The sequence below is a fragment of the Anguilla anguilla genome, chromosome 5 (assembly GCF_013347855.1).
Source record: "Anguilla anguilla isolate fAngAng1 chromosome 5, fAngAng1.pri, whole genome shotgun sequence".
Taxonomy (NCBI): domain Eukaryota; kingdom Metazoa; phylum Chordata; class Actinopteri; order Anguilliformes; family Anguillidae; genus Anguilla; species Anguilla anguilla.
Genome location: NC_049205.1, coordinates 64,130,183 through 64,150,651, shown reverse-complemented (window position 1 = coordinate 64,150,651; position 20,469 = coordinate 64,130,183). Strand labels below are relative to the sequence as shown.

At 51.9% G+C, this 20,469-nt stretch overlaps 2 protein-coding genes across 2 annotated transcripts in view; one reads left to right on the top strand and one right to left on the bottom strand.

Moving 5' to 3' along the window:
• The window catches only part of LOC118227925 (DENN domain-containing protein 4C-like), a 32,540-nt gene extending 18,605 nt beyond the window's left edge, over positions 1-13,935 (top strand). The window contains exons 18-32 of the mRNA XM_035418998.1: positions 198-326; positions 2,599-2,743; positions 4,406-4,525; positions 4,759-4,896; positions 5,354-6,417; positions 6,558-6,705; positions 7,262-7,347; positions 7,537-7,712; positions 8,012-8,194; positions 8,372-8,522; positions 8,639-8,887; positions 9,556-9,673; positions 9,974-10,127; positions 10,232-10,296; positions 10,665-13,935. Of these exons, the coding sequence (XP_035274889.1) occupies positions 198-326; positions 2,599-2,743; positions 4,406-4,525; positions 4,759-4,896; positions 5,354-6,417; positions 6,558-6,705; positions 7,262-7,347; positions 7,537-7,712; positions 8,012-8,194; positions 8,372-8,522; positions 8,639-8,887; positions 9,556-9,673; positions 9,974-10,127; positions 10,232-10,296; positions 10,665-10,801 (3,063 nt within the window). The 3' untranslated portion in view covers positions 10,802-13,935. The remainder of the gene's footprint in view (positions 1-197; positions 327-2,598; positions 2,744-4,405; positions 4,526-4,758; positions 4,897-5,353; positions 6,418-6,557; positions 6,706-7,261; positions 7,348-7,536; positions 7,713-8,011; positions 8,195-8,371; positions 8,523-8,638; positions 8,888-9,555; positions 9,674-9,973; positions 10,128-10,231; positions 10,297-10,664) is intronic.
• Positions 13,936-14,681: 746 nt separating this feature from the next.
• Positions 14,682-19,501, bottom strand: LOC118227612 (40S ribosomal protein S6). Its single transcript, XM_035418252.1, has 6 exons — positions 19,395-19,501; positions 18,269-18,400; positions 17,425-17,635; positions 16,025-16,171; positions 15,102-15,259; positions 14,682-14,825 (listed from the first exon to the last, which is right to left on the bottom strand). Exons 1-6 carry the CDS (start codon positions 19,398-19,400, stop codon positions 14,730-14,732), a joined length of 750 nt encoding a protein of 249 aa, XP_035274143.1. The 5' UTR covers positions 19,401-19,501; the 3' UTR covers positions 14,682-14,729.
• Positions 19,502-20,469: the final 968 nt, after the last annotated feature.

The following is a 20,469-nucleotide window of genomic DNA, read 5'->3' as shown; positions in this document are numbered from 1 at the left end:
GACATCACTCAGACCCACTCTGACATCACAACCCTTCTGTGACATCACATCCTGCTCTGACGTCACACAGCCCCACTCTGACATCACAAATTCTCCACTCTGACATCACATAGCCCTTCTCTGACATCACACTCACTGCTGAGTCTGTTCTGTAGTGTACAGATGGTTCAGCTCGAACCCCTCCCCCTGTGGTGTAGGTGTGCTATCGGGTGGTGATGCAGCTGTGTGGCATCTGGAGCCTCCCCGTCATGGCCGTGCGCGTACTGATGGAGATGAAGAACGCTGGGGTACAGCCCAACGCCATCACCTACGGGTACTACAACAAGGTACTATACCACCCTCACCTACGGGTACTACAACAAGGTACTATACCACCCTCACCTACGGGTACTACAACAAGGTACTATACCACCCTCACCTACGGGTACTACAACAAGGTACTATACCACCCTCACCTACGGGTACTACAACAAGGTACTATACCACCCTCACCTACGGGTACTACAACAAGGTCTATACCACCCTCACCTACGGGTACTACAACAAGGTACTATACCACCTTCACCTACGGGTACTACAACAAGTACTATACCACCCTCACCTATGGGTACTACAACAAGGTCTATACCACCCTCACCTACGGGTACTACAACAAGGTACTATACCACCTTCACCTACGGGTACTACAACAAGTACTATACCACCCTCACCTATGGGTACTACAACAAGGTCCATACCCCACCATCTGTGACTGTGTAAATTAGAGATACTTAAGCCGCGTTTCCACCAAAATTACCCGGAACTTTCAGTCCCAGGAACTACTTTACCAGGAACTAAAAGGTTCCTTCAGCCAATGGTTGTCTGCGTTTCCACCGGGGTCTAAAGTCCCGCGAAGATTAGGCAAATTAGCCCACTGACGTATGAAAAAGCGACGTTGTCGTCGGTCCATCTGTCATATGATTTCTTCTGTAACCCCATACTACCACCGAAGTAGCCTACATTATTTTCTAATAACCGGGACAGCCCGGAGGGGTTTTTTCCACGTATATACAACGGGTTACCAACAATTACTATATATGCTTACTTTTGTATTTATTGATTTTTATCGATTTAATCACATGGAATTGAAATATTCTTCTGCAGCCGTTTGGGCATATTTTACCGTTGTCAAGCAAAACTGTCGTTGGTAGTTGAACTTGGACCGTTATGCAACAAATAGGATATAACAGACCAATAGTCAGATTGTAACTGTTTTATATATCCTCTCAAACACATTCATTATGTTTTTATGCGAACATTCGCTTTCATGTCTTGACATCCGAAGCGACAGAATGCATTCACATTTCCAATATAACTGGCAACAACAGCAGAAAACATGCACACGTTGTAAACAATTTGCTGTTTGATTACTTTCTCATCGTCAATTCTATATAGGCTAATCGCAAAATGACAAGAATAGAACGAAAACTCAGACTTGCGTGAAAATTTAAATTAGTAGTGGTAGAGCCACCGTTTGTTTTCCTTCGAAGTTACTGCTAGCCGAGCAGCGAAGTGTGCCCTCCAGATGCGAACCATGCACCATAAATTAGTCCATAGTCTTCCTGGTCTTTTTGTGGAATTGAAGAATGGCATAGTAAAATTACGGCAGTCTGAAAAAACTAAAGGTACGATTACTAGAATTAACCTGTTATTTTACCCTGACAAAAAGTGCGGAAGGTGATTTCCAGTTTGCTTTCACTGTATCACCAATGTGAATTACGCATACCTCACATAACTGTATCAAACGTTTTGAGTCAATTACAACGGGCTAACAAAGAAAATCCGGAAGAAAATATTCAGCAACCGAATTAATCCGTTCTAATGTTTTAGTACGTAATATGCTGTCCCAGCACGAATGCTTAGCATTTTATAAAACTAATACTAAAGCAAGAAAAGAGCAGAAGAGCACACGTTATAATTCCAAGTTTGATTTGAAGTTATTATGAAAATAAGTCGGTTTGCGCCTGCATATTTTCAAACATGGCGCCTGAAAATATAGACACAAAAAAATGCTACGAGTACTCGACCAATCAGAAATGTTCAGCGCTGCAAGCTCCACCCAAAAGGTTCCTGTACTTTCGGAAAGTACTACCCCCCGAGCAGGAACCTTTTGGGGGGTAAAACAAAGCCCCCAGAACTAAATTTAGACCCTAGTTCCTGCGGTGGAAACGCACTGAGTTCCTCAAAAGGTTCCTAGTTCCGGGGTATAGTTCCTGCGGTGGAAACGCGGCTTTAGACTCATGCCTGAAAGAGCTGTCTTCCTCTCCTTGTGTGTTGATATGCTAGCCTGTTAGCCTGTTAGTCTGTTAGGCTGTTAGTCTGTCTGCTTATCTCTCCTGGTAATAGCTCATAATGAATGCTGTAAAATCAGGTGGTGGGACACTGGGGTTGGTGGTGGTGATATGGGCCGTGTGTAATCAAATCTTTGACTAAAGTCTAAAGTTAGAAAGTGAAAATAAGGTGGTTCTCTGGAGAGGGGAGAGGTGGAGGGGGGGAAGCTGATGAGCCGGGGCTGGAGTGGGGTCCCTAATTTCCGCTGGCTCCTCTCTGCGTCCCCAGGCCGTCCTGGAGGGCTCCTGGCCGAGCCAGAACCGGAGCGGCGGCTTCCTGTGGGCCAAAGTGCGCCACGCGGTGCGGGCAGTGGCGCAGTTCAACCGGGCACTGAGGACGGCTCGGGCCGAAGGACCCCTGCACATCAACACAGGTAGGGCAGCTGTGACCAGCTCAATCCCCCCCCCCAACCAGCACAGCTCTCCCGGGTACAAACCTGATCCCTGCAGTCTGCTGTCGTGTCAGTCTTATGAGAAAATGGTTGATAATCAGTAGAAGCTCAATTTCCCAAAGTCCTGGAAAGTACTGTTTGCATGGGTGTCATTTATGAGGTCACGGTGCCACCTGCTGGTTAAAATCAAAATCAACCTCACAGCTGTTATTCACCAACTGATCACTTCTGGTCGCAACGTCAGTTCCAGTCCCTTACGATGTATTCTGTTTTTGCTTTTTCTACTATTATAATTTAGGCTGTTGGATAAAGGGAAATTCCTCTCAAAAGCAGTAAGTGTAGCTGTTAAGGCTCTGTTCCAGTGTGTGGATGGGCCCCATGGTCTGGTATCTGTTAAGGCTCTGTTCCAGTGTGTGGATGGGCCCCATGGTCTGGTATCTGTTAAGGCTCTGTTCCAGTGTGTGGATGGGCCCCATGGTCTGGTATCTGTTAAGGCTCTGTACCAGTGTGTGGATGGGCCCCATGGTCTGGTATCTGTTAAGGCTCTGTACCAGTGTGTGGATGGGCCCCATGGTCTGGTATCTGTTAAGGCTCTGTTCCAGTGTGTGGATGGGCCCCATGGTCTGGTGTCTGTTAAGGCTCTGTTCCAGTGTGTGGATGGGCCCCATGGTGTGGTATCTGTTAAGGCTCTGTTCCAGTGTGTGGATGGGCCCCATGGTCTGGTATCTGTTAAGGCTCTGTTCCAGTGTGTGGATGGGCCCCATGGTCTGGTATCTGTTAAGGCTCTGTTCCAGTGTGTGGATGGGCCCCATGGTCTGGTATCTGTTAAGGCTCTGTTCCAGATTGTGGATGGGCCCCATGGTCTGGTATCTGTTAAGGCTCTGTTCCAGTGTGTGGATGGGCCCCATGGTCTGGTATCTGTTAAGGCTCTGTTCCAGTGTGTGGATGAGCCCCATGGTGTGGTATCTGTTAAGGCACTGTTCCAGTGTGTGGATGGGCCACATGGTCTGGTATCTGTTAAGGCTCTGCTCCAGTGTGTGGATGGGCCCCATGGTGTGGTATCTGTTAAGGCTCTGTTCCAGTGTGTGGATGAGCCCCATGGTCTGGTATCTGTTAAGGCTCTGCTCCAGTGTGTGGATGGGCCCCATGGTGTGGTATCTGTTAAGGCTCTGTTCCAGTGTGTGGATGGGCCCCATGGTCTGGTATCTGTTAAGGCTCTGCTCCAGTGTGTGTGGATGGGCCCCATGGTGTGGTATCTGTTAAGGCTCTGTTCCAGTGTGTGGATGGGCCCCATGGTCTGGTATCTGTTAAGGCTCTGCTCCAGTGTGTGTGGATAGCCAAACACTGACTGCTGTGTTCGGGAGAGATTTCAGTGGGTGGGGATGATCGTGTCACTCACCAGTTACCACAACAACCATTTTGCTCCTGAGCGCTCAGCACCCATCAGCTGAGGCAGAGAGCTGCAGGGTTTGGGTTTGGGTTAGGGTTAGGGTTTGGGTTTGGGTTTGGGTTTGGGTTTGGGTTAGTGTTAGGGTTAGGGTTTGGGTTTGGGTTTGGGTTTGGGTTAGTGTTTGGGTTTGGTCACAGGCAGTAATGTGCTGTGGGAGTAACAGGAAGTGACCACGCCCTTTCATACCTGTGTAGAGGTGAAGGGGGACGGCGTGGCAGGAAGTGACGACGACAGGATCAGCGGTGAGGAACACACCCTCTTCTCCCGCAGCCTTGTTGTCGGGGGCAACGCCAACGGCAACCACCACAGCGGAGGTAACAACTTTCAGCTTACATTAAATTTATAGTGTACTGTGTGTGTCTGTAAGTGTGCGTGCGTGTGTGTGTGCTGTTCGTGTATATGTGTATACACTGTGTGTGTATGTGTATACACTGTGTGTGTGTGGGTGTGTGCGCCTGTGTGTGTGTATGTGTATACACTGTGTGTGTGTGTATGTGTGTGTGTGTGTGTGTGTGAGTAACAGACTGTCGGCTGTTCTGCTCCGCAGCGGAGGAAGGGGCGGGCTCAGTAGACAGTGCTAAGCTTTTGGCTCCGCCCCTGAGCCCCAGGGACACGCCCACCCCAGGGCCCAGCATCGTCAGGCTGTCCACAGGAAGCTCGGATGGCTCTGCAGGAAGGGGCAGTGGTAGGGCTCTCTGCTCTGATCCTCCTCTCTGTCTGTCTGTCTGTCTGTCTGTCTGTCTGTCAGAAAGCCAGGCTACTGACACACACAAAAGGGCATATCCCCAACACAGCTTCTATCGGCCAATGGTTTCATAGCTTTGATTTCTGTTTTGGTTAGGTCAGGCGTTCTGAGCAGGGCTGCCAGTCTCGTGGAGTAACTGCTGCTTTTTTTGTTTCAGTGTGTTAGTGCTTAATTCAAGTCACTGATTGGCTAAATCCACACACCTTGTTTCCAAGGCCTAAATTGGCTGCTGATTGAAGGGAAACAAAATTTTTTTTTTTTTTAAACAATCTGAAAATACAGGACTGGAGTTAAAACCGCAGGCACAGCGCCCTCTCCAGGACTGGAGGCCCTTCTGTTGTGATCATGTGGCTTCTCTCTCTCTCTCTCTCTCTTTCTCTCTCACCTGGTCCCACAGGTGTGAGGAAGCTGTTCACCTCACGCAATCAGAGCGAGGAGGTGTCTCTGCTCGAGGATGGCCTGGCTGTCTCCCTGGGCGGGGCCGGGGAGGCGGGGCTCCAGAAGGCATTGGGGCGGAGCTTCAGCATGGAGAGCCGGGCCGGCATGCTGGAGACCAGTGCTGACCGGATGGCCGTCGCCATGGCAGCCGATGCCAAGATCCTGGAAGCCGCTCTCTCCGGGTGCAAGACCACTCCCACCAGCTCCGCCCTTGGCTCCGCCCCCTTCAAGGGCATGGAGCCCGAGGGGGGTGTGTCCGGATCCTCGGACGCAGCGGAGGGGAACGACGTGTTTCTTGAGCCCCCGTCCAAATTAAGTGAGGTCAGGCTGCCAGAGGCGGTGGGGGCTGACTGTCCCAGGACAGAGGGAGACTCTGTGGCGCTGCTGAGGGGGGGGGATGGGGGTCAAAGCGACCCCGCCCAGAGGGACAGCTCCTCCAGCAGGGCCGTGGAGAGGGAGGGCGTGGCCACGGGGGCGGACCTCCTGTCCCCGCTGCCGGTGACGGACAGCTCCAAAACCAGCCCGGCCCGCACCCGGGACCCCCGTACCCCAGTCCCGCCAACGGCGGCGCCCCAAAACCTGGCCAGCAGCCCTCTGGGGCCCAAGTCCTTCAGCATGGAGCTGCACCACCAGGGGGCGCCGCAGCCAGCCACCGAGGTTGACTCCGCCTCCAGCGTGTCCCCCGGGAGGAGGGCCAGCCTCCCCGCCAGCCCGACGCTCCCGGGCGTGGGGCGGTCCGGCGCGGTGGCGGGGCAGCGGAAGGGGTGGGGCGCTGTGCAGCGGGCGGGCTCCTTCAGCGCGCTGATGCGCTCCTCCCCCCGCAGCTCGCTCGGCTCCCTCATCGGCTCCCTCTCCGGCCTCGCCCCCCCCAGGATGGGCCAGCTGCTCGCCCCCCCCAGGATGGAGCAGCTGCTGGCCGGGCCCAAGATGGAGGCGCTGAAATCGGGCGTGAAGCAGGCCGCCAGCGTCGCCATCAAAGTGTGGGACACCGTGGCGTCTGCCTACGCCTACTCCGACGACGAGGTGAGTCGCTCAGCGGAGCACCCGCCCATGTGACGCCCGGCCAGCCAATGAGAGTCATTTAGGGATTGCTTGCTGTGATTTTGGGAGGGGGAGGTGGGTGGTTGGTGGGGCTCTGTGACGTCCCGTGCGCTCTCTCTCAGGAGGAGGACGGGAGGGGCGGGGGCAGTGGCCCGTCCTGGCCGGAGGGGGCCCTGCAGGGGGTGGGTGAGGTAGACGGCCCCGCCCACAGCACCCTGCGCTCCGACGGCCTCAACTACAGCAGCACCAGCCTGGAGAGCAGCAGCAGCAGTGAGTACACACTCACACACTATACACTATACACTCACACACTATACACTCACACACTCACACTATACACTCACACACTATACACTATACACTCACACACTATACACTATACACACACACACTATACACTATACACTCGCACACTCAAACACTATACACTCACACACACACTATACACTCACACACTATACACTATACACTCACACACTATACACTATACACTCGCACACTCAAACACTATACACTCACACACACACTATACACTCACACTCACGCACTATACACTCACACACTTACACACTATACACACACACTCACACTTACACACTATATACACACACACTCACACTCACACACTATACACTCACACTCACACACTATACACTCACACACACACACTATATATACACACACACACACTATACACTCACACACTCAAACACTATACACTATACACTCACACACACACACACACACACACACACACACACTATATATACACACACACATGTTGTATGGACACTGACTGCATTTTGCCCCCACACCCTGTGAGCAGGTGTGAACCCAGGCCGGTCTGGGAGGGGTGCAGACTCCTCTCACCACACCAGCTCCTCCAGCATCAACCAGAACACCGCCCTGGAGGTGAGGACAGCGCCCTCTGCTGCTGGGAGTCTAAAGCACACCCAGTGCTCAATCACTGATCATCCAAGGCTGATTGCTTCACTGTCCTGAGCTCAGTTTGGTCAGTGAGCTGTGGGTCAGTGAGCCGTTGGTCGGTCAGTGAGCTGTGGGTCAGTGAGCTGTGGTTCATGTGTCTGTGGTGTTGTGCAGGTGCTGATGTCCAGCTGCTCACAGTGCACTTCCTGTGAAGCGCTGGTGTATGACGAGGAGATCATGGCCGGCTGGACGGCAGACGACTCCAACCTGAACACCACCTGCCCCTTCTGCCAGGCCTCCTTCCTGCCCCTGCTGCACGCTGAGTTCCGCGACCTGCGCACCGCATCCAGGTCAGCCTGTCCAACGCTCACACAACGCTGCAGCAACGCTGCAGCAACGCTCACACAACGCTCACACAACGCTGCAGCAACACTGAATCAACGCTCACACAACACTGAATCAACGTATCCTTTCCAGTAAGGACACAGCTGTTGGCCCGGGTTAAAAGCCTGAAGCATCTTACAAACTGCGTTTATCGGACTGAAGATTCAAGCGAAACCTCCTCCGGCACCAGTCTTCGCCCACGGTAGTGTTGCGGATTCGAGACAGAAGCGTAAACGCGGGCGTGTCTCCTCTCCTCTCCCCACAGCTTCCCGCTGAAACCCAGCATGTCAGGTGACAGTATCCATAGCAACAGTGCTCCCCTGTCATCGGAGTCAGCTGACCAGAAGGGCGGGGCCTCTGCGGTGGTTGCTGACCTCATCAGTTTCGAGGAGCCCCCACTGGAGGTGCCGACGGGGGCCCCTGGGGGCCTGGCTGGCATACAGGAGGGGTGAGCTCATGGTCTTATGTGTGACTGACCTGGGGTCAGTTTGGCCCACACTCATAATGGATGAAGTGATGGTATGGACAGGAGGAAACTGATCCTGGGTCAGCCCTTGTTTTATGAACCAGCCTGGTGATGGATCAGTGGCATGACTGTGTTTTGGGGTCCCCTCTCCCCCCCCAGCCCTGGTCTGGACCCTGAGCTGGTGAATTGGGGCACCCCCCTGACCCGCAGCAGCAGCATGAGCGACTCCCTGCAGACCCGGGACCCCCCCCAGCGCCCGTCCCGCGGCGTGTCCACCGCCAGCCTGCCCAGCAGCCTCCAGGGGGCGACGGTGAGTTCAGAGGGAGAGATAGAGGGAGGAGAGAGAGAGATGAAGGGAGAGAGGGCACTTGTTTAGACTATCCAGGCCGGGGGCCCAGAGTATGAGATCCTGCCATGTTTTCCCAGGATGCAGTGGGGCAGAAGAGGCCCAACCCCCAGCCGGTGTCGGTGCCATACCTGAGCCCCCTGGTCCTGCGGAAGGAGCTGGAGTCGCTGCTGGAGAACGAGGGGGAGCAGGTCGTCTGCACCCACAAGTTCCTCAGCCAGCACCCCATCCTCTTCTGGAACCTGCTGTGGTACTTCTGCCGGCTGGACCTGCCCAGCACGCTGCCGGGCCTGATCCTCACCTCGGAGCACTGCAACCACGGAGTGCAGGTCAGTGAGCACCAGCGCCCCCATGCAGGTCAGTGAGCACCAGCGCCCCCTGGGGGAGCGGAGCTGCGCTGCAATTAAACACTTCTTTTTCACCTTCTTGGTTTAATTCTCCAAAATAAACAAGAGTGCGGGGCGCAGCTCGGAATTCTGGATCCCCTGAAAGAACATTGCTCTGGCATTGCTCCCCCCCCCCATTTTTAATAAAACAGAACCTCCTTTCACCCCACTAGTGACGGCCCTGGCAGGACTCCTTCCTGTCAGGTCATTTCACACTCAGTGGGCTGGTTTGGAGTCGTGTAAAATGTGTTGATTCTGATCTCTGTGCACCAGGCCTGGGTCAAGTACATTATCTGAAGCACTGAAACCCTTTACACACCAGTGAAGCATCTCTGCAGATGGCAGACTCTTGGAATTTTTGCCAGTGTTCAGAATATGCGCTTCTTTAATGTGAGGGTGCTTCGTGCTTCAGGGAAATACTTTTTGTTGAAAATTTTTGGGGAGCTACGGGAGCGTTTTCAAAGAGCACAAGAATTCAGAGGCATTTGATCCAGGTGGGATTAGCAGTCGAAAGGCGGAGCCTGGACCCAGGGTGGCTTGCGATTGGCTGTTGCCAGGTGTGATGTAAGCACAGGCGAGACAGTGAGGTGCAGTACTTGTTCCCCTTGCAGCTGCCTCTGACCCAGCTGTCCCAGGACAGTAAGCAGGTGTGCGTGCAGCTCCTGTGGGACAACATCAACCTGCACCAGGAGCCCACAGAACCTCTCTACCTGCTCTGGAGGACCTTCAGTGAGTGTTCACTGCTGCACCCTACTGGTGCAAGCAGGCATTGCAGTCTGTCTTTGTACTCAGCCACTGCTGCTCTCGATTTACATTACGTGTGTGTGTACGTGTGTGTGTGTGTGCATGTGCGTGTGCGTGTGCGTGTGTGTGTGCGTGCGTGTGTGTGTGTGCGTGCGTGTATGTGTGTGTGTGTGTGTGTGTGCGTGCGTGCGTGTGCGCGTGTGCGTGTGTGTGCGTGTGCGTGTGTGTGCGTGCGTGCGTGCGTGTGCGCGTGTGCGTGCGTGCGTGCGTGCGTGTGTGTGTTAGGGCAGATGAAAGCTCTGTTGGGTCCTACGGATCACCGGGAGGCCAGAGACCTGCTGAACAGCATCATCGGGAGCATCCAGGAGAGCGACGTTCACGCGCCCATGAGCCTGCTCACACAGGAAGTGCAAAAGAACGCCCGCCCCAAACGCCAAAGGTACGCCGCGCACCGTCCCTTCTACCTCCTGCTGGTATCTGTTCTAGTGGACCGCTCTTCGGTCATGAGAGAAAACCCTGACAGCGCCCCCTTGTGTTACACAGGAGTATCTACAGAGAGATCCTCTTCCTGTCACTGGCCGCTCTGGGGAGAGAGTATATTGACGTTGGTGAGTACAGTCGGCTGGATAGCAGCAGTGTGGTGTAGTGGGTAGGGAACTGGTCTTGTGACTCAGGGGTTGCAGGTATCAGTCCCAGGTGGGGCAGCGCTTTTCAACCCAGAACAAAGTACTTTAACCTTAAAGCTGAATTGCTGTATCTGTAAGTAAAGATTGACGTTGTCCTTGGCTTTTAAACGTACGCTTGGCTGTTTGCCAGGAGAGCGCACCCCTACCCCGATGTAGGACCCCCCCTCCCCCAGAGTCTTTCACCGTTGGAACACTGCTGTTTCTCCCATTTTTTCGCTCTCCATCTTTGTGTTTGTGTTGACACGGTTTTCAGAGGACATGTTGCGGTCTCTCTCTCGTTTCCCCTGCAGAGGCCTTTGACCGTGAGTACAGTGAGGCCTTCGACGCGCTGAGCCCGGAGGAACGCGAGGCCCTGTCCCCCATAGACCAGCCGCCCAGCAGCACCGTGCAGTGGTGCCTCAAGTGCTTTGGCACTCCTGTCATCTGACAGCGCCCCCTGCTGCCGTGGAGGATTACTCACAGGAGACACTGCCACCTGAGAACGCCCCCTGCAGTCCTGGAGGATTACTCACAGGGCACACAAGTGGTTCTTTTCCAGGTGGATATTTATTCATAGAAGAAAGGAGGGCGTTTGTTTCTGCACTGTAAATTTCATGCTGTGATTATCCCTCAAAGATGACAAAGATGGACTCTCACTTCCACAGCCTCATTCCGATGTTATTGTACCTGCCTGAACTCCTTATTATAATTTGTCCTAAACGCTAAAAGTCCCATCTTGTCGAGAAGACAAGGAGCAGGAAAGATTTTGTTGTGACTCCTGAATTCAGTCTTAAAACGCCGGACACCAGCTTCCTGACTTGTGGAGCCATTGAACACGGTTTGAGTCACTTGAGTAAGGGAAGAAGCCTGACTGTGGCCTCAGGTGATGTACACAGTGTGGGCTGCGATTGGCTGTGATTGGCTGTGAGTGGCTGTGATTGGTCAGTCCAATGCCTAGACAGCCCAGAAGGCCTCATTCTGTAGGCCTCGGGAAGCCTCTCGCTGCAGACCTTTTTATCTCATAGCCTGTATATGTTCATTGCATGTAGATAAAGAGACATTTTATTGTCATTTTGACCTATTTGCACTTCTGGGAACCGCTGATCCTCAGTTTCCCTTTTGCCGTTTTTGTTTTGTAAACATCGGTTCTGAGGTTGGGCCCGAGGGATCGCACCTGTTTCCTGGTGTCAGACGGTTTGAGTCTTAAAATGGTGGCAGCCTTTGCGGGCGGGAGTGGGATTACTTAATTTGGTGGAGTGGAGAGATCGAGTTGGGGTGGGGTTATTATGTTGTGTACAGCTCTCATTTTGTTGGAGGGTGGCCTGTAACGATTGCTATCCCAGAATTCCTTTCTTCTGTGGCCGTGTTGGGGGGAGAGAATGCGTGGCTCATCCTGTTCAGACGCTGGTCCAGTGTGTGGATGGGCCTGGTGTGGAATAAACGCTGAGTCATCACCGGAACCCGCTATAAACGCTGAGTCATCACCGGGACCCGCTATAAACGCTGAGTCATCACCGGGACCCGCTATAAACGCTGAGTCATCACCGGGACCCGCTATAAACGCTGAGTCATCACCGGGACCCGCTATAAATGCTGACTCATCACCGGAACCTGCTATAAACATTCCAACTTTATTTCTCAGGACCAATAACGGCCCTGCCCACCATTCAGGGCACAAGTGGGGAACTCAGCCGTGATAACTGCAGGGTGAGGCCGTTCCAGTCTGGCACCCACTTCCTGCTGGGCCCGTATTCATAAAGCATCTGAGAGGAAACCTGAGCTGGGGTCCGCTAAAGGCCCGAAACCGATCCCAAATGAGCTCTGCTGCTCTGAGACGCTTCATGGATATGGCCACTGATCTGGAGTCAGTGCTCGACAAGCCAGAGCCTCACGTGATGTGACCCGCCGCTCCTAAACACTGATCTGGGATCAGCGGATCCGGGGCTGGCCTTGCCGCTGTGTTTCGGGTCTCTAAGATTGTCTAGTTTCATGTGACGGGAAGCAGCACTACTGAAACCACAGCTATTGGCTGCCCCTCACCGCGCAGTGCCTTCAGCTGCCAGCAGGGGGAGAAAAACGAAAACTTCATGTCTTAAAGTGGCTCTTTGATTGACACCTCACACCACCAGTTATGCTGAATCTTTGGCACCTCCGCTCTGTAAGGCCATGGTGTTCATCTCAGTGTGGCAGGTTGCTTTGCCCCCTGCAGGTTTGACCAAAACGTGAATTCCGTAGCAGCAGCTGAGTATCCCGTCCTCAGTGGACTGTGTGTGTGTGTTTTTAAAAGGTAAATGTTGCTGATACTGTGTAGTGTGGTGCATAAGCTGTATTTGGGTCTCCTTCTGATGCTGCGGCTCTTTGAGCAAAGACACAACCCCAAAAAAAACCCTGTGAATGCTTCTTCCCCATTTCAGGAAAAATCTCCATTGTGGTTCGTTTGTGTTAGCTCTGACAACGGACTAGCACTGACCGCACGGTTCTATTTGCACTTAAATGGTGTTGATGATCATAAATGTCCAAATATCACGACGTGGGGCTGCCTGGAGTTCCTGCACTCCAAAGCAGCACACGCAGGTCTTAATTCAGGGTCATTGAAGTGTCTTGGTGCAAAGGTGCTGATCTGGGGTCAGTTATGCCCTTTAGCTGGTCATGGAAAAGGTTAGGAGGTAGACTGGGGGACACAGATTCCCATCAGCGCTAACGCTTAGACGCTTTATGAAGACTGGCTCTGTCCCAGTCTGATGTATTTCGGGGCGAGAAGCTGGTCCAAGGCCGTTTGAGGGTTCTGAATCCAGGTTAAGGCCTTGCTTGTCCTGGCTAAACTCTGAGAGGCTTCCTCAGCCAGCCACCTAATCAGCCCCCAGTGTAATCGGTTAAAAAATGAGTTCCCTCTCCTCATCAGCCGATGTGTGATGAGCGTTCTGGCGCAAAATGACGGCCGTGCATCTCCCAGGTTGGTGCTACACACTGGTGGTGGGTGAGGGGGAAACTCCTCATCACTGTTCTTCTCATTATTAAAAGATCAGTTTATGAAATTGAACAGCGCTGTGACTGGACTTTAACTCATCTGCTGCAGATCATACCGATGGTCGTCACTTCAATGCTGTGTCTTAATGTAGTGATCAGGTATGGTCAGCGTGTCTGAGATTTGTAAATTGCACTTCTGGTTTGGTTCACTGAATGAACCCACACAGGGATTCTGTCTCACACACTCCATAATGATCCGCTCCTGCTTGTGTGAACTCAGCTGAGGGGGGGGACTGGTGCTGGAGAGACTGGTGCATGTTCTGCATTTAATGCCGAAATCAGTTCTTAATTAGCCCGATAATCTGTGATCTGACGGTATAGCTACGTGTGAATTAAGATCGTGAATGGCAGCTGAAGATCGTCGTGCAGATGGAAAAGCAGAAATGGATTTTGTGCTCCATGATCCGGATTCCCCAGCCTGCCTTGTGCATTGCAGCTGATGGGAGTGCCACCCCCCCGGCCCCCAAGCCTGCGTTTCCAGTTATGTCAAATGCAAATTCAGTGCAGAGCTGTAATGCAATAAATGTTATGGTAATTTCCATTTTTCAAAAAGCAGAACTGGTTTTGTTCCATTTACCTGCGTCGTCTTGGGACACATTTTGTGTGCTTATGGCATTCTAATCATTTTCCCCACATTTAGGTTTCAAGCGCTGAATCAGTGGATTTATAAATAAATATACTTCTGTTTAGTGTCCACATTTCACCCAAATGAGTTCCTGTAAATATGTACATGGAATGTACAGTCAGTTTAGACAACTCCTGTGTAAATACTCTAACCCCACTGTGTGTAAATACCCCACCAACCCCTCAGACTGTGTAAATACCCCACCAACCCCTCAGACTGTGCGCAAATACCCTACCAACCCCTCAGACTGTGTGTAAATACCCCACCAACCCCTCAGACTGAGTGTAAATATCCCACCAACCCCTCACTGTGTAAATACCCCACCAACCCCTCACTGTGTAAATACCCCACCAACCCCTCATACCGTGTGTAAATACCCCAACCCCTCATACCGTGTGTAAATACCCCAACCCCTCATACTGTGTGTAAATGCCCCTGTAGTCCTGGTCGAGTCCTCACACAGTGAGCAAATAGACAGCCCGAGTTGCACCAAAATGATAGTTTATTCACGGGAGCTTGCAGCAGTAAGCTGATCATTAACCCACATCGATAAAGGCCTGTTTTCTGAATAAGTGTTTGGTACGAATGGCTGTGTAAGGGCCCGTCTCCCCCCTCCGCTCCAGGGGCTGCCAGCTCAGATCCGTTTCAGGGTGTAATGAAAACGCGGAGGGGCATCTCTAGAGCAAAACCTTTTCCTTTAATGGTTCTCTTTACACGGGAGCGTCTACTTCTGGCTGGACTCGGACTTGGACGTGGAGGCCCGCAGGGAGGACAGGCGGCGTCTCTTGGCGATCTGTTCCTGCCGCTTCTCCTTGGCCTCCTGCGGAGCAGACCCAACACAGGTGAGCCAATCAGGTGAGTCAAACAGCCTCTAATGTCCTTACAGCAGAGTCCCCCTGCCCACTCATGAGCAGGGGTGACTCCCCCCCCCCCCCCCTGGGGGGGTGGAGCTGCAGTGACTGTAATGGGGTTAGGGTGAGGGTTAGGGTTAGGGGTGGGGTTAGGGTGAGGTGTGGCGGGTTAGGGGTGGGGTGTGGAGGGGGGGGGTTAAGGGTGGGGTGTGGCGGGGGGGGGGGGGGGGGGGGGGGTTCCGTACCTTCATCCTCTTGGCCAGCAGCTTGGCGTACTCGGACGCCTCCTCCTTGTTCTTCTGCGTGCGCTGCTTCTTCAGCGCGATGCGGCGGCGCTTGTGCTGCAGGACGCGCGGCGTCACCAGCCGCTGGATCCTAGGGGCCTTGGAGCGCGGCTTCTTACCTGGGGAGGGACGGGGGGGACGAGGGAGAGAGATCCGCGAGGTCAGAGTGAACGACAGGAGAAAGGGACTAAGCTGAAGAGGCTAATTTATTTTTACTGGACGTACTGAGCAGTGAGAAACTGAACCTGTGCCATGCAGTGGAATGACTAGCTAAGGAACGGGGTCCTCCTGCACCTTTAATGGTTATAAAAGTGGAAAAGGCCATGATCTGACATTCTGTAATACGGGAGGGGGGTGGGAGAGCAATGCAGTTCAACCAGCCACTGTAGGGGGGGGTCAGGTCGCATCTGGTGAGCAGCTCCACAGTTTCTGTAGCACAACACTGTCCCCCCTTAGAGGCTACAGGCCAGCCTGGAAGGGTCTACTGGTGTGCGGGACGACAGACTGTCTGAGGCTTACGACAGGTCTAAAGACTACATTTCCCATGAGCTCAGAGCCTCCAGTGTGACTGGACTAAGCCCTTACTCTGGCAAACCAGAGGGACAGCTCTGGAGGGATTCATCTACACAAACTCACTATTCACCCATAACCCTCATGTGTCAGTATTTTTGAATCACCGCCTTCACCTAAGAATCACCTTCAGTGAGATTGGTTACGAGATGCTGGTCATAAAAATCGAGTGGATATTCAGAGGTATAACTCAAAAACAATCTGAGAAAAACATGATCAGAATGGGGGGGGGGGGAAACAGCAGTGCCCCATCTGGACAAGCGCAAGGCTAGCATACAGGGCTAGCCCTGAGAGAGGGGGAGGGAGCGACTCACCTTCCTTGGTCAGGGGCCTCCTCACCACGTACTGGCGGACGTCGTCCTCCTTGGACAGGTTGAAGAGCTTGCGGATCTTGCTGGCCCTCTTGGGACCCAGCCGGCGAGGGACGGTGCTGTCGGTCAGCCCTGGGATGTCCTTCTCACCTGGGACAGGAGCAGAGTCTTTCAGCACGCGGCCTAACCTGGGCCAGGTACACGCCAACGGCCGAACACAACACGGGGGGTAAGACCCAATGAGGCTTCATCAAACCCACAATGGGCGGAGCCATCAAATTTTGCTCACCAAATTGAACCAATCGGATTTCTTGTTGCTGTGGAAGATCTCTCTTATGGCTCATACCCCAGCAGTGACAGCATGATAAGTCTCCACCCATTATGGGGTCCTGAAGCCTCGGCCACTCTCTCCAGCAGAACTCACTCTACCTTTCTGCCCTCTAGAGGTGTAATGCCATTACTGCACATAACTTTCTTTAAAATAAGAACAGGAGGAGTAACATGCTGAGGTCTGATTTAGGCAAGTGTTCTAGAACATGGTGTAAATCCACAGTGCCAGTCTTGTCTTATGGCAGTTTCTTATGCTAATGTAACGTAGTCTAATCAGTTTGCATTTCCTCTTCCTCTGTATCATTGCAAAGGTGAAGGGTAACACAGGAGGGGGGTGGGAGAGCAATGCAGTTCAACCAGCCACAGTTGGGGGGGTCAGGTTGCATCTGGTGAGCAGCTCCACAGTTTCTGTAGCACAACACTGTCCCCCCTTAGAGGCTACAGGCCAGCCTGGAAGGGTCTACTGGTGTGCGAGAGGGGAGAGCCCAACAGCCTGACTACATGCTTAATCATCAGGCCCACGTTCGCCAGGTGAAACTAAATTGAGGCATGCTGCTTTTTCTGCCTACTCTCTTGTGAATGCTCTCGTTTGGTAGCTGTTCAACCCAGTGGGCTGTGCCTATTGCACAAACTATTCAGCACAGAAATTACAATACTTGGTAGTGACATCGATCAGAAAACTGGCCAGTTTTAAGTTTAAGGTTCAGTGTGATATCTGAACCCTTTCCACAACATTGTAGTCCAGAAGTATTTCGCAAGTCCGGTCTGCAACCCCTACAATCCTTCCCTAATCAACCCTAACCCTAACCCTCAGACCGTACTGCCAGACCGGCTTACAACAACTGGAAATACAACTCCAGCAAACACACGATGTTCTCATAATATTGCTGCAACGTTATAACATTGACGAAACATTTCACTGACGTTGCGAGAACCACGCTGTGTTTGCCGGGATACCTGTCAATCAAAAAAAAAAAAAAAACCTGCCCATTAACCAATCAGAAGCCACCCGGTCCCTTGACCAATCAGCAGCCGGCGTAAGCCCGCTCCGCGTGCCCGGCGCGCACACCCACCTTTCTTGATGATGACCAGGTTGAGCACGCTGAGGTTGGCGTCGACGATGCAGCCGCGCACGGACTTGCGCTTGCGCTCGCCGGTCCTGCGGGGCCGGTAGCAGGAGTGGCCCTTGCTGAGCAGGAGGCGCACGCGCCCGTGCGTCAGCACGCCCTGCTTCATGGGGAAGCCCTGCCTGTCGTTCCCCCCGCTGATGCGCACCATGTAGCCCTGCGCAGAACCACACAGCACACGCCTGCGTCAGACACGCAGTCTCCACGCTGCACACGGCACACGCCTGCGTCAGACACGCACAGGCTCCACGCTCCGCTCGCCCTCGGTCCCACTCACTCTCTCTCACACAAACACACTGTCTCTCTCTCTCCCTGTGTGTCTAACTCTCTCTCCATCTCGGCGACATAGCTCAGGAGGCAAGAGCGGTTGTCTGGCAGTCGGAAGGTTGTCGGTTCGATCCCCCACCCTGGGCGTGTCAAAGTGTCCCTGAGCAAGACACCTAACCTCTAACCTTGCATGGCACCCTTTCACCATTGGTGTGCGAGTGTGTGTGTGAATGGGTGAATGAGGCATCAATTGTAAAGCGCTTTGGATAAAAGCGCTATATAAATAGGGTCCATTTTACCATCTCACACACACACACGCACTCGCTCTCTCTCTCCGTCTCACTCAGCCTGGAACGCCCAGCTCGTGTGTGACGACGCCTCTCAGATCGGGAGAAGGCAGAAAGGCGTGCGGCGCATAAGGCGTGCTGCACTCCTGCTGCTCCCGTGCAGCCCAGGAGTGCAGCTGCCGCAGACGCTGCAGGCATTCACGCCATGGCGACGGTTGCCACGCGACGGCGCTCACCTTCCACTCCTCGCCGAGGGGGTCGGCCGCCACCTCGGTGGCCATGCGCTTCTCGTAGAACGTGCGCAGCTTGCGCTCGTCGTCCACTTCGATCAGCTTCTGGCAGCCGGTGGCCGGGAAAGAGATGTTGAGCTGCAAGAGACGACAGAGGACTCGGGTCAGAGAAGCAGCGTCGCTGTCATTTAAGAGCTGGAATACCGTTTACTGTGTAAATTCAGGTTGAGTACCATGGTCAACAGTACAAAGGCAATGCCCCAAACCTGGGAGTCAAACCTGCAACCACTGAATTACAGTTCTTCAGCTACTATACCACACTGCTGTCCCACGCTATAATGTAGTGAAGATGCTTAACGCTCTGCAACCCCTGCCCACTAGTTATAATAAACAAATAAACTGAACGTCGGCAGCCAACTATGTCAAGTACTGTCCTACCAATCGAAGGGTTGGCTGTATAACGCTCAGCTTTTAATTAACGTTCACGTAATGTAGCTAATATTGTGGCTATCGCATAGAAAGTCATTCACAACACGCGTAACCACTATCAATGTCCCGGCAAGCTGGCCGACTTGCGTCTAGCATGCCAATCTGAGCGGTGAAATACTGCTTAGCTGTGTATCCAAGAAACTGGACGGTCTTTAGTATTGTTTCATTTGTTTTCTAACAATTCCCGGAAATATCTGAAAGACCTAAGTTACCTACGGGTTAAGACATGGAATCGTGACACGAGGTCTCGCAACCTATACCAGCTAACAGGACGAACGCAACGCAAGTTGACTAACAAATTAATCATTTACGTAGTAAACAAATGTGGCCGAGACTTAATCAATGTACATCGGAATAACGACTAAACAAATTGTACGACTCGACAATCAAACAACTGCGGCCCAACAGCAAGTTTTGCTTAATACACATTTGCTCAACCTGGAGGCCGCCATGTTTATCAATCGCTGAATTCCCAGTTCAGCACTGCAGAATAAAATCAACATCCATCTTTAGCTATAAACCGTCCAAACACCACGCAAATGTATCGGCTGTGTTGTTAATGTTGTATTTGGCGGTGTTAAATGAACATGACACGATATTAGCCTCCCCACAGAGTCCAAAAACGAATTTTATTCCACCTCACCTTCATTTTGTGAGACTGACGCGGCTCAGGTCCGCCACTGGAAAGAGGCCGGATATCCGCCTCACACGCTCACATAGACGCGTTATATTCTCGCGATATTTCACAGCTCTGTTGGAAGAACCTTTGCGTCGGTCTGATGTCCGTTGAACAAGTTCAGAACAGGTAATTAAAGATGTTCGTTCAAAGGCCAAGAAACACAACATCAGCACTTTGACCAAGAGAAATATATCTTTTTACAAATATGTCTATTTGCTGACATATTTCTCCTGGTTTCGTGATTTAGGCCTGTAGTTTTCAAACTCGATACTGGGGACCCCTGCAGGCTATATGCTGGTATTTATTCCAACCACAACTGCAATCCCATAGTTTTAACAAGATGTTGATTTGTCCTAATTACACGTTTCCTGTTTTGAGGCATTATTTTCCCGCTTAAGATATATTATGTCAGAAATCTATGCGTGCTATAAAGAATAAAAGTCCCTTATTCACATTGTGGTATATTCCAAATGATTACATGAAGAGAGGTAATGATTTAACTGATCAAATTAAAGACTGAGGCGAATAAACAGGCTCCTAGCTGAAGAAAGCGTGCACATGGCCACTAAAACTAGCCATTTGGTTGATAATGAAGATATCACAGTGCACGCTTGGCTCATCATCATTTGCTAAGCAATTAGGAGCTACTCTTTAATTAGATCAGTTAAAAAATTGATGTCTCTTTATTTTATCATTTTCAATCTAGCACTATATGAATATGGGACTTTTATTCTTCATAGCATGCTAGCTATTTCTGACAGAATAAACATATTGTTAAAATTGTTGTTGTGGTTGGAACAAAAACCAGCATACACAGGGGTCCATATACCGCGTTTGAAAACCACTGGTGTAGGCAAATCGGCAATAAAATGTTGTAACACAGGACGAAAGTTGTGGTTTTCCGAGTTTGTTCCGAGTAATCAGTGTAGGCTAGTTTCATATTTGTTGTTAGTGTTACAACTGTATGATATCGTCATTCGGACGAGTTAAATTTTCTATATGAAACGCTGTTTTTTTCTATATAAGGACACGTAAAACA

What these genes read in the sequence shown, in the direction of transcription:
- LOC118227612 (XM_035418252.1), bottom strand. An exon ending in CCCTCGGCGAGGAGTGGAAG is followed by an intron (nt 17,636 to 18,268) that starts GTGAGCGCCGTC and finishes GGTTCTGCGCAG; the next exon opens with GGCTACATGGTGCGCATCAG. An exon ending in GAGGCCCCTGACCAAGGAAG is followed by an intron (nt 15,260 to 16,024) that starts GTGAGTCGCTCC and finishes GTCCCTCCCCAG; the next exon opens with GTAAGAAGCCGCGCTCCAAG.